Source organism: Sturnira hondurensis, unplaced genomic scaffold (assembly GCF_014824575.4).
Source record: "Sturnira hondurensis isolate 20B ecotype Veracruz unplaced genomic scaffold, ASM1482457v3 Scaffold0008908, whole genome shotgun sequence".
NCBI classification, from domain to species: Eukaryota; Metazoa; Chordata; class Mammalia; order Chiroptera; family Phyllostomidae; genus Sturnira; species Sturnira hondurensis.
In genome coordinates this window covers 2,367,636-2,381,562 of record NW_028081539.1, presented here as the reverse complement: position 1 = coordinate 2,381,562, position 13,927 = coordinate 2,367,636, and the positions used below count along the sequence as shown (strand labels likewise).

Below are 13,927 nucleotides of genomic sequence, written 5' to 3'. Positions count from 1 at the left end.
CAGAGGAACTTACTCTACTTCTTCACCTCAAAAGTATATATCTCTTCCCGGGATTTAGCTCAATGGTCAGCTTCTTATTAATGCTTTACCCAGCCTCCCAGGCAAGATGTCACCCCTCACCACCAGCCTTCTATAATATCTCGCTTATATCTTCATGTAGAATAGCTCTCATTGTACCAGACTTTAAAAAAACCCTGCCTTTTTCTCTAGCACAGTGATTCTTAATATCTAGTATATATAAGCACCATAAGGCACTGTGCTAAAAATGCAAATTCCTGAGCCCTGTTCTTAAGAGTGTGAATCACTTGCAGGGGCCCAGAAATCTGCAATTTTATTTTCTGTGTTTCTGATGTACTACTTGTGAATAAACCAATATCTGGGCTCTTACTTGTTTTGAACATACAGGTCCAGGACAATGACATTCATTGAATATTAAGTAAACAAGTAATTTTAAAATACTACATAATTCCTTTGTGAATGATCAGCAAACTGGCTGACAGTGCACCCATGCTGATTTGTGACTATGTTTACAACTGTTCTGACAGATTTGTAATTAGTGGTCAATGTCAATTTAAATGTTGCTACTGAACTTTGTCCTTGGTACTGTTTGCCAACAGTTTTTTAAAAAGTACTTGATAAAGAAACAGAAGATATGCTAGGAAGTATAACTAACAAGCTGGCTTTAAGAATTAGTATTTTAAATCTTAGCTACAAATTAATAGGTCTAAACAAAAAGGTAAACTGTCAGAAAGATAAATTTATATTTTTGCGTTTAAATTTTAAAAAATCAGTGTAAAGGTGCAGGATGGTGTTAGAACTTGCTTGACAGCAGTTCATTTAGAAAGAACCTAGGTTTTCAGTTGAAAACAAATCAAATAAAACTCAACAATGTTGAAGGGCTTTAAAGCAAGAAGCACAAAATGAAACGATGCCATCTCTTTGTACCGGCCAACCCTCACCTGGTATAATAATGTTCCTCAAGATCACTGTGCCACAGCTTACAACGGACACTTGGACAACTAGGGTGGTTTTAGAAGAGAGCAATTAGGATATTTGGAGAAATAGGGATGACAATGTGCCAGGAAAAGTTTAAGAAAACCATGTCCATCTGGATATTCACCCTGGATAATGTCTGGTTACTGGTACAGTAATGTTCCACAATGAGTACAACATATTAGTATCATACCACAACAAGTAATTATTTAGGTCATGTGTTTTGGTTGGGTTGGAGGTTCGCTGATCTAGGTTGGGGTTTCTGCTCAAAGCTTGGATGGAGCTGTGCTTGGCCTCACTAGGTTTGGCCTCCCATGGGTTCATTCCGGAACCCAGACTGAGGGTTCCTTGGCAGCTACTGGGTGAAGCTCTTCTCACGGCAATGGCAAGAGGGAAAGTGAGAAACTCATAGCGTTCTTTCCATGTAGGCTAAGAAGTGGCATCATTCTCTTTGCTAAGGCAAGATACGTGATGGTGAGGAGTCAGGAAACCACCGTACTCTACCTCTTTCTTGGGAGGGACTGGAAAGTCATAGGCAAAGGGCATGAGCACAGGAAGGTGAAGAATTATATATAGCTAAGAATGAGCTCTCAAACTCTGAATGGATATTGATTGAGGGACATTATCTTCACACAAAAAATGGCTGGTATGTGGTAGAAAGCTCGATGTATTATGTGTAGCTTCACAAAGCTGATTAGTGATCAATGTATATAAACAGAGATTATAGGAAAGGAGATGTTACTTCAGTTTGAGTTTCCTAATAAGCTGAAATATTTTAAAAATAGAGTAAAGTGTTTGGGAAGTAATATGGCATTGGTCAGAGATCAATTGAAAGGTTGGGCCTTTTACCTACTAAGCTCTAAAGTACTGGGCAAGGTAAACATTCTGAGCCCTAGTTTCTTTATCTGTAACATGAGGATAAAACTGTCCACCTCATTTGATAATGTAGATACCTTCATATAATACCTACTCTGTATTGTAGCTATTTTAATTACAAACTGACTTTAGGATTGGTCTAGTGTTCCTTGCCTTGTCCTTCAAATATCTTTCTTGCTTCCTTTACACAATCTTTCTATAATTCAATCTAACTGAATATTATATAAGCCTACTGTTATTTATACTTGGATACCAAATATAAGTCCAAAAGCTTGAAATCAAATTGTTGCCTTTAACTGGCTGTCTGAAGCGTCTGGGAGACATTTTGCCCGATACCATCCTGTTTCTTGTTTAGGTGTATCTTCAGGTCGGCACTATTCTGATGAGGAAAAACGATTCGTAGGATGACATGTCCTGATCTTAATAAATTATTAAGCAGGTTTCAGTCACTAACAGGGACACTTCCTTAAGTTCACTTGGGAGACTTGCCACACCAATGACTTGGGAAAAGGTTTTTTATAACTCTTCTCCATAAAGTCTTATAAAAGTACTCTAATGGTAAATTTTTAAATAAAAATTGACTAGGCATGTAGTTTAGTTATTATCAAAATTAACCTTAAATTAATAGAACATTACATAACACTGAATACATAATGAATAATTTGAGGAAACATAGTTTCTTTTCTAAAATTAACAATAGCTATTTTGGATGCCTAAAATATGTCAGATGAGAAAAACAACAAAAATAGTGTGTATCAAGGGCTGGTTTCTCATTCTTTGACATAAAAATAAATAATACCAGCCCTGGCTGGCATAGCTCAGGGGACTGAGTGCAAGCCTGCGAACCAAAGGATCCGTGGTTCAATTCCCAGTCAGGGCACATGCCTGGGTTGTATGCCAGTTCCCAGCAGGGGATGCACAAGAGGCAACCATACATTTATATTTCTCTCCCTCCCTCCTTCCCTTCTCCTCTAAAGATAAATAAAATCTTTAAAAAAATAAAATAAACAATACCAAATTCATGTTTGATGTATGCAGAGGCTGTAGACAGCAAGAAAATACAGCTAACTTGTATGGTAACTGTAGGAAAGATCTCAAATTCAAAAACCATTGTAAATTCAATCTTAACATTGACTATAGTTTGAGATATAAGAGAATTGAATTACAAGATGAGGGTGAGTCACTTTATAGCAAATAACACCACTTAAATGGACAGGACAATCTGTTATACACTTAATATTATAACTTTTATTAAATTACTGGGTAACTGCAGTGACTTACACTTAATTTTTCATCAGAAGGGTTTCTGTAGACTTACTATCACATTAAACTTATAGCCTAAAAACAGTAGTTAGTGTAAAATAATTTCATTTTTTTCTTGCACAGACTGATCTTTTTGTCAGAGCCCTTTGGGAAGCATGCAGATAGCTTGTTACATTCTTAGTATATTAAATGCATACTCCCTCTGGCATGTTCAGCTACATAACAGAAACCTGTTGAATCAGTAGATTGAATTAGATTTCAGACAGTGTTTATTAGGCTTTCTGTCTGGCCTCTGGACTCAGCAGATATTATTTTGAATACAACATTTACTACTTAAATGAACTTGAAAGTTACTTAATATTTTTAAGCTTTATTTTTTCCTCCATGTCAGATGTTGCAAGGATTAAATGAGATAAAATGGTCTAAATGATCAGCACAGTGGCCAGCACAAAGCTAATGTAGCTGTGTGTGTCATTAGTTCTGACAGGCCTCTGAGCAACGCAGGTTCCTACTGGGTGGGCTCTGATCTTGAAGAGCTGAGAAGCTGTGCAAGGGGGTCCAAGAACCCGTGTATTCACTGCATATTTTGTCTTTTTTAAGTATATAGATACTCTCTCATTAATAAAACACAAATTCACTTAAAAGCATTACTGTTTCCACAACGATTTCATGTCATTGTTTATATCTTCATGTAACTGAAACTGATATGTACAATTACTAGTTGCTGGGGGTGTAATAAAAATTTTGGAAGTTGGGCTCCCCACTGGTACTATTCTCTTGATCCTTCCCTAAACTCCGGGATGACAGTTTGATCAATGGGGTCTGTTGTCCTCTGACTCTGAATGGGTTCAGCCAATGGGAGCAATGGTAAAAGACTGGAAGGAGAGAGGTGAATGAGGGAGGGCTGTTAACTCCTGGAGCTTCCTCCTGGTGAGATGGCCATGGTTGCCATTCTCTATCAGCTCCCAATAGGACTTTCTGACAGCTTTGTATGTTTCATTCCCAGTTTTGGTGGCAAATACCTTGCCCCAGGGAAACTAGTCCCTGTGGTTTCACTGTACTCTGCCCCTGAAGTATTTCCCTTATTACACTCTTCCCAAATTATCCCAACTTAAGAGTCTCATTTATTTCCTTGCTGTGTACACCCTGGTATAGATATCCACACAGATATTCAAATGGGTGTTCATCTGGGAATACTTTGGGGACGACTACACTACCTGAGCGAGGGAGGAGTATCTTTGCACTCTCAGAACATCCCTTCATTAACCTGTAGAAAAGTGGAGTGTCTTCCTAGGTTGTGTGAGTGTCTCATCTGATTCAGGCTTCAAAGAAAGTAAAAGCTTCCACTTTGACATTTTGCTTATTATACCAACCTGTAGTTAAAAAGTTATACACTGGAAAATTATAAATTCTCAACATTTTGCATCCAAATTAAATTGCTGTTAGAATTAAAGATTGGAATAGATCTTTTGACCTTCATTTGCAATATTACTATTTGTTTTTAAGTACTGTACATAAAATTATCCTCTTCTACATCCATGCTTTGGTTTGACATAAATTCTTGGTTAAAATTTGGGCATTGAGAAAAACCAATTGGTCGGTAAAACCTTCCCAATTTATATAATTTCAGAAAATCTCTGAAGATATTAGGGACTTTGAAGGGTGCATTAAAAATCAGGCATCAGATTTGGTCCAACTAAGAGTGTAAATCACAGGATGTAACCTGTCTTAAGGCAAAGACTTCAAGTCATTGAGTTTCCCTGGCAACTGTGGTCCTGTCCTGTAATTTGAAGATTGCATGATAAACTCATCAATCTATTTCTTCACTTTTTTTTGTCATGGGCACAGAGCAAGAAAAAATGATGGTTGGAGACCAGTCCTCACTAGATCGTTAGTTGAGCTGCCTCTTAAAGCATCTTCAGTGAAATTCCTTTTGTGTTCCATTGAAATGTTCCAGAACTAAAGACATCTTACAAGAAAGGTAGGGATTAACATATATTGTTATAGCTCTTGAACTCCAGGTGAACTTCTGTAGGGTTGTTACCTTGTGAACTTCCCTTAGACTCTCTATTGAACATGATATAATTATTTCATTTAGGCACCTAAATAATTTCATTCAATTATTCTACTTTATAATCTCCACAATTTCTATATTCACCTATGCTATCTGGTCAATTAAAGGTCATTTTCTCTAAAGATTTTTATGTTTCATTTTAGCTCTGCTAAGTCATTCATAAGCTATTGTCTTACCTTCAAGATTTTAAATCAGTATTTCTTCTGATTTTGACCATGACAATGCTAAAATAATAGCTGTTTGTAAGTGAAGAAGTTTTATGCTCCTATTGTCTTCTTTACTCCACTTCTTCAGAAACTTTCTCCACAAATCCAAATCATACTTTCTGAAGTCCAAATAAAGAGCTACCATTTGAAAAAGCAACAATTATAGGCTGATTCTTGTAAAAGTGAACTATCCTATAGTAGTTGTTTCACTTACATTTATTTAAATATACACACAGTTTGCAAATGATTCTTTCTCAAACAAATTATTAGGGGCAAATATTAAAATGATTAAAAAAATTTAAAAATAAGTGCACTGTATGGTAAGTATACTTTCGGTCACCCCTAATTATATAGTAAGTGCTTATTTAACCGCACTGTTAATCTTGTCATCTGCTGGCATAGTTGGATCAATAGAAATAATCTAAAAGTACAGATTTAATACATTTTGCAATAACATTTCTCAGTATTTGTAATCCACTTGTATTATACACTAATATTTTAGTTAAAATTTTTTCCATATAGTTTTTGAAATAATAGTGTTAATTTTATTCATTCGTTCATTAGTGCATTTATTTTTTTTTATTTCATTTATTCAACAAATCTTTACTGAGAACCCTTAATGTGCCATACACTACACTAGTATTGAAAATATGTTTTTACCAAAACAGTTATTTTAAAATTATTGGACTATAAAATATTTTAAAAATTTTTATTATAATACAGAATAGTGGTTATCATTACAACTAATTCCATGACCTGCTTTCTTTACCCTTTCTTGTTTAGCACTAAGGTATCTCAAAACACATAAATATTTTGTCAGTCAATATGATACATATAATTCAGAGTACTGTTTTCTTTTTGAGGGATGAGGCTCTTGTTTTAAATCTTCTTAGTGTAGGTACACATTAGGTCTGACATTCATGTATTCAACAGTCATCTACTGAATTTACGCAGCCCATGACAGTCTCAGTGCTAGATACTGTGAAGGACTGAGAGGGGATCAGACAAGGATTCTGGGCAAGTAGTAAGGGTGATAAGAAACATGTACACAAATGATCCCGACATAAGACAGAGATAGAAAGTACCACAGAGAAAAAAGGTATGGTGCTACTGGAATTCAGGGCATAAACAAATTATTCATTGCAAAGAGGATTAAGGAAAGACTTTTCAGAAGAGTTCGATTTGAGCTAGATCTAGAAGTGGGCATGGCATTTAGTCCTGGAAAATTGATTGGGTAGTAAAGGGAAAAGAGAAGATGGCAGAAGCACATAGAAAGTGTTCTTTTACATATAAATCATACTTTATTTAAAGTAGATAAATTTTTTCTGGAATTATTCCATATTGCCATCACTTTTCAAACATAATTATGTTAAATTATTTTAGTACTCACTTTTTAAATATGTAAAGATAAATTATTCTAACTCTCAATTTTCTTCTTCCTCTTCCCTTAGAGTCAGTTAAGCCCATTCAAATTAAACAGGAAGAAAGATGTAGATACTTTCTCATTTTCAGAAAATTATTCCAAAATCTCTACAAGGTGAACTAACTCTACAGAGCTGTACATTCTAGTTGTGTTTGTAGTATGTGTTGATCATGTTTTCTACCAGTTTCTGAAACAAGTTAAGAAATTTTATTAACACTATTTTTTATGTACTAGCGTGCAGTGATGTACTAGCTATTTAGTTGAAAATGTTATCAGTTGTTTCAAATATGTAGCCAAGTTGCAAATACCACTGTATTCAGTGTCTGTGATACGATGCAAAGCTTTCCCTACTCCTCAATATCTGTGCTGTGTTCCAATAGGGTAACTAGGACAATTAAGATATTACCCACAGTAAACATTCTTAGTTCATGATGGCTTTTCTACTTAACCTACTATAAATGCACCAGTTACTCAAAGTTGAAGATGGTCATTTCCATAACAGTATCTCATGTTATATTTAGCGTTAAAGGTATCAATTCAAATTCATGTTTCTCCTAACCACCTACAGTATTCTCTTTAAATAGAACTGCCTTTGACCTCTTTCCTTACACTGTCCCTCAGGCCAAGAAAAAATCACACTTACGCAGTACACGTAGATTCCCTTCCCCCCACAGTGACCGTATAGTTCTTTCTTTCTTTGTCATCTTCTCTCCTACAAATATTACTTAAAAATCAACCAAACTTCTTTGGGTGCCAATAAAGTTGATCAATAAATGATCAAGTGTATAATGATTTTGTGACAAGGAGTTATATTGATTTCTATCAATCACAAATAGGGAGAATCAACTAATAGTATATGGACTCCAAATTTTTCATGATATCTGAAACTAAGGAAAAAATAATTAATTCAGAAAAAAACTTGAGATTGATTTTTCTAAAAATGCATATGTTTTATGTTTATTCATAATTGCAAAAAATACAGAAACAATCCAAACGTCCTTTAGCTGGTGAATGAAGGAACTGTGGTACATCGTTACCACAAAACACCACACAATAATAACAAGAAACAGGACACTGATATGCACCACATGAATAAATACTAGATGCATTCTGCTAAGTAAAGAAATAAGACTCAAAAGGCCACATGTTGTCTGGCTTTATATTAATTATACGACATTCTAGAAGAGGTAGAACTGCAGTGGCAACAAACAAGCCGTAGCTTCCAAGGCCTCAGTTGAAAAGCTGTCTGTCAAGGGAGAAAAGGAAACATCTTGGGCTGATTAAGATGCCCTTCATCTTAATTTGGGTGGCTTGCCTTTGCCAAACTTACACAGCTGTATCCTCAATGGGCAAAATTTAGTGTCTGTAAAGAATACCTAAGTAAATTTGACTTTAAAAAAGGTAAAAATTTATTGATATCACAAATTGTGAGTCAATCTAATGATATATATTCAACAATCATTTAGAGACCCATCAAGAGAGATAGGTATTCTTTATTTTTTAAGACTTTATTTATCTTTAGAGGGGAAGGGAAGGGAAGGAGAGAGGGAGAGAAATATCAATGTATGGTTGCCTGTTCTACGTCCCCCGCTGGGAACTGGCCTGCAACCCAGGCATGTGTCCTGACTGGGAATCGAACCACAGTTGTTTGGTTCGCAGGCCCATGCTCAATCCACTGAGCTACAACAGCCAGAACAGAAAAAAAAGTATTATTGATTCATTGAGGTGTCTTATGAATTTTCCTCTTTTCAAAGCACTAATAATATCTCTTTATCTTTTGTTTTACAAATTACATTTTAGGGAAAAATAGCTACATTGAAAAAGTGACTTGTACTCAGTGTTGCTATCTTTTAAAAAGTTTAGAGAGATTTTACTTATTTTTAGAGAGAGGGGGAGGGAGGGAGAAAGAGAGGAAGAGAAACATCACCATGTGGTTGTCTCTCACAGGCCCCCTACTGGGGATCTGGCCTGCAATCCAGGCATGTGCCCTAACTGGGAATTGAACCAGTAACCCTTTGGTTTGCAGGCCAGCATTCAATCCATTGAGCCACACCAGCCTGGGCTCATTGTTGTCTTAATTATGAATTCAATCAAATAATCTTTAAAAATAACATTTCATTAAATATGGGTATGTTAATGAGTTGATTGGTTATGATAATCATGTCTCAAAATAACACATTAGTTTTTCAAATTTTTTAGAGATTTTTAAAATTTATTTCTAGAGAGAGAGGAAGCAAAGGAGAAAGAGAGGTAGAGAAAATTAGTGTGAGGTTGCCTCTCATGAGTCCTCTACTGGGGCCTTGGACCACAACCCAGGCATGTGACCTGACTGGGAATTGAACTGGTGACCCTTTGGTTCATAGGCCAGCACTCAATCCACTGAGCTACACCAGTCAGGGCTAAAAATAATGTTTTATAAAGATATTTACCTTTATGCACACACCTCATCCCGTTGCATTGCCCACACTTCTCACTTTCCTGAAATAATCTTTTTCCTTCTATTTTTGTTGTGTTTTGAATTCTCAACCAAATAATCACATGTCTAGGAGTGTTCTATGAACTTCCCTAGTTGAATGAACTTCCCATTGTCTGGGGCAATCTATGTGTCCCCTGTCTATGCCCCCATCTTGCATTGTATGAAATAATGAATCAAAACTATGAATCAAACCAGTCACCCTTTGGTTCACAGGCTGCACTCAATCCACTGAGGTAAACCAGCCAGGGCACACACTACTATTATAAGTTATTATCTTTCATCTCTCACAGTCTAACTAAACAACTTAATAACACAGAAGGACAACAGAGAAAAACCACTACTAGAAACTCTCACATAACATAGCTGATATTCAGATACAAGAAAAAAATAACAAGATTAGAAATAATACTGGGAAGGATGCGCTTTAGACAGCAAATGCCTTACCTTTGAGTTTGGGTGGCATAGCTGTTGTCATATGTGTCATAGGTCTGGTCATCATATTCACCCCCAAAGCCGTCATCATACCCCTGAGGCAGAAGATAGTAGAAAGACTCATTAGCCATCAGTCTGATTAATTGTGATGCCATTTCTTATTGAAACTTTATATCATGTGACCCTGATTTAGTTTATATGTTTGGTGAGTTATACTGTGTCAGGTTTTACTAGACTAATTATTTCTACATAGCTTTGAATAATATTGCATGGATTGAATATTAGTACTTAATAATTAAACTCAGCAAGCATATCATTAAAGTAGCAATACTTACTCTAGGATTTATTTAGAATTTTGATCACTAATAATGAAGACAATTAAGAAATTCAAAATAATTTTTCTATTTAAAACATTATGAGTAGATAAATACATCTGTGATAACCTAATGGTAGTGGTAACATATTTGTTACAACTCCACTGAGAGTTTTTTCTCCTATTAAGAGTAATTATAATTAAGATTAAAACTACAAAATTTAGGACTCTTAAACTGTAGTCAACTTTCTATAAAACCAATGTACTTATTATTGTTTAAAAAAGAAAAGGGAGGGAGGAAGGAAGAAAAAAAGGAAGAGAAAGAAGCAAAATAAAGATTATTTACTTTGTTGTGCATTCTATGGTTTTAAATCTCACAAATAAAATAACGCTGTGTGGTGAGTTGAATTATCTAACTCAACTCTAACAGTGGATTTTAAAGCTAACGTGGATTTTTCATTGCAGAAAGTTATCGGTCAGTCACTCTGTGAGTCATTTAGTTTTATTTCCCCTTGGCGGTCATTGGCTTTACTCTCAGGTTCAGCCATTCATCTCGATTACTCCCTACTTTTGAAAAAAACTTTTAGTTTTTCTGCTTTTGGACCTTTCCTGGTGTGTTTCTTTTACTGACATGGAATTCTATATACCCCACAAATTCATAACTTCATTTAAGTGTGGAGGTTTATCAATCTTTTTATTTTTTCAGAATTATAAACAAAAAATGTGTAAAAGTAAAAGTTTTCATGATAATATTCAGTAAGACTTTTGAACTCATTTAATTGGCAGACTAATATTTTCATCAAATTAAGAATGTTTTAAAAATGTTATTTCTTCTCCATCTGGTTTACTCTTTATATAATGCTATTATTTACATACGAATTTTTCTGAGTCTGACTTAGAGTTCTTCAATTTTTTATTCATGATTTCCATCTCATATTTTCCTTTTGTGGTATGGGGTCGTTTCCATCTATGTAAATGCTACTGATTTAATGGCCATTTTGTATCTCAAAAGCTTCAGGAAGTTTTTTCCTGCTCCTTCCTAGCACATGGTGAATCTCTAACCTCTAAGTTCTAATACCCATGTGTTTTTTTTCTCACTGGTATTTAGAATATACAAACATACACTGTATTTTCCTATAATTTTCTTTCCTTTTAGAATTCAAACTCTGGTAAAGCAAGGACTACATACTTGTGGTGCTTAGCATAGTGTATTCCAGAGAATATTTGCTCGATAAATACGTATTGAATTTTTAAATTAGCACACAAAAACCTATTCTCATCCAGTATAGGTATGGATTGACTCAAATAAATCACCACTAAATTAGAAATATTTCATATGATGATTATATAATAATGTTTCTACTCACAAAGGCTAACTTTACCATTTGGTCTGTGGAAGGCTTATATTTTCCTTCCGTACTTACACTTTAATTTAAAGTCTTACACAGAAAACCACAGAGTAGATAGAAATCCTTGAAATATTCATTTGTGTTGGCGAGTAAAAGGAAAACCTCCAATATGTACGTCAGAACTTTACTTATTTGTCAGTGATGTGAACAACTTTGCTCTGAATTGTATGATGGTTTTCACATACTAGAAAAATATTTTCTCAATTTTGTGTTCTACACCTGATCTTAGCCAAAAGGCTGAGAAGCGATCAATTTTGTGTTCTATTCACAATGTAAAGGTTATAGATATAACATGCATTTAAGCTAAATTGACATTATTAACATTTCTTCATAGTCTTCTTGAGTCTGTATAATCATTATAATAAAAGATTAAGCCTTGGCTCTTAGAATTTCCTATATCTTTGGTATAAATTCTCTTACAATGGCTAATTTCAAATCAACACGATCTTGTTAAAACAGATTTGGAAAGAGAGAACTATAGGAGACCACCATTATATATCATTTTGGTTAGAGCATAAATTATCATAAATAATCAGATAATAATTAGTTTTCAAATGTAAACTATCTTTGCCTTTAATATAATTAATTTAATTTTTAGTTTAAGTAATTCAATTTTTAATAATGGCTGTGTTTAACTAACAATTCATGAAATTCTTCAGAATATTACAAGGGCTCTTGTGAGCCAGCACAAGTCAGCTCTAGCATACCGCTGCTCTTGGCTCACTAGAGGGGACTAACAGTCATAAAAATTGAAATACAAATGGAAAGTGTTCCAACAGAGCATGTAATTGGTGACATGGGAACATTGGAAGGGATCTCTAAATCTGTCTGGGGGTTTTAAGGAGAATTTCTCAGGGAAGGCCTTACTTGAGGTGGTTATTTGTGTATAAATATATGTTTTCTAAGTGGATGATGTGAGAGCATTCCAATTTCCAAGAACATCCGGTGAGAATGCATCGCAACAGGAAAGAAAGCACTGTGTTTGGTGACCTGTGAGTAGTTGGATGTAACTAAAGCACAGAATTCCTAAACGGTTGTGTTGGGCTAAAGAAATAGGTAGGACTCTCTACCATGCTTCCCTCTAACATGGTAGGGAGTTTATATGTATCCTGCAGGCAAAGAAGCATGAAAAAGTTTCAAGCGGTGGGATGACAACTTACAGATCTGCATTTTGTAAATTCCATCTTACTATTTAAACATTTTCAAATATTTTGGGACTAGGCTCCATCGTTTACATCTATTTTCTTGAACATGTTAATTATAGTCACTAAAAACCACCAACATCTGAATTCCCTGGGTCTTTAGTTTTTCTTATGTTTTTTTGTTGATTTTATATTGGTTTTAACATGCTTTGTAATTTTTCATTGAACTCTTGATATTGTGTATGGAAACTTGTGAAGGCTCTCTTGTCTGATGGTATTTTCTTCCATAGGAGTAAATACTCCCCAGGCAAGCAGTCAGTGAATAGAATTATAGCAGACAACCTTGACCCACGGAGAGATCGTTTTGGGTAATCGCATATCAGGAGCCTGAAGCTCAGACAGCCTGCACTAGAGCTATAGCTCTGGAAGTCAACACAGAGCCAACAGTGGAAATAACAACCATTGTTCTGAGTGTTTACCGAGGAGAGAAGCTTAGGCTACACCATGTTCAACGTGAACACATAATCCCCTATCCCCTTATTTAATTGGTCTTCATATCACTAAGAAATGAAGACACAAACATCAGCTGCAATAAATATAATCATATTTTCTATGGGAAGATCCCACTACAAAAAGAAAACTAACCTTAGGTTTATTTTAAAAAAAAAACCTTATTGCTTGAAAGGCGTTATAAAATCCCCACGCAAATGGACTTTCTTAACCTTGAGCTGTGAAAAGGATTTCTGGTTCCACCTGCTTGTACTCTAATCATACATGCCAAATCAAAAAATTCTGACTAAAATAGGAATATATTGGTAAATAAACTATGTAGTAATTATTTTCTAGATAAAGAGTTTTTCTCATCAACATTTGTGGACTTATTTTGAAGATTTATTGTAATGCAGAAAAGAAAATCATCACAAAATGTCTGAGAACATCTCTCACCACATATCTGAAGAAATACATGTTTCTAAAATATTACGTTACTCATAGTTTGGCTAATATTTAAACAAGTTTGAACATATGAAATTGCCATTTTGTATATATATTTGAAGTATAGTTAAACCTAATACTGATATTAGAAACTATAAAACAGACATGTCTTTGTCAGCTAAAGAGAAAGCAAAAATATCTTGTGATGCTAGTAATTTATGGTGGCTTCCAAGAGAAAATCTTTAGAAAATTTCAGTGATATAAAATGCCACCCTGATTCTGTTTTATAACCACGCTTTCTTGGAAGACTTTTAAATTGAACAGGCCTAAGTGACACACTTAGCATTTGGTCATTATTCTCATTTTGGGTTTTTATTTTCTGTAAAA

General features: G+C 34.8%; 1 protein-coding gene across 1 annotated transcript in view; it reads right to left on the bottom strand.

Moving 5' to 3' along the window:
• The window catches only part of KHDRBS2 (KH RNA binding domain containing, signal transduction associated 2), a 208,382-nt gene that overhangs the window by 33,293 nt on the left and 161,162 nt on the right, over positions 1–13,927 (bottom strand). Inside the window, exon 4 of the mRNA XM_037056316.1 lies at positions 9,756–9,838. Coding sequence (XP_036912211.1) covers positions 9,756–9,838 — 83 coding nt within the window. The remainder of the gene's footprint in view (positions 1–9,755; positions 9,839–13,927) is intronic.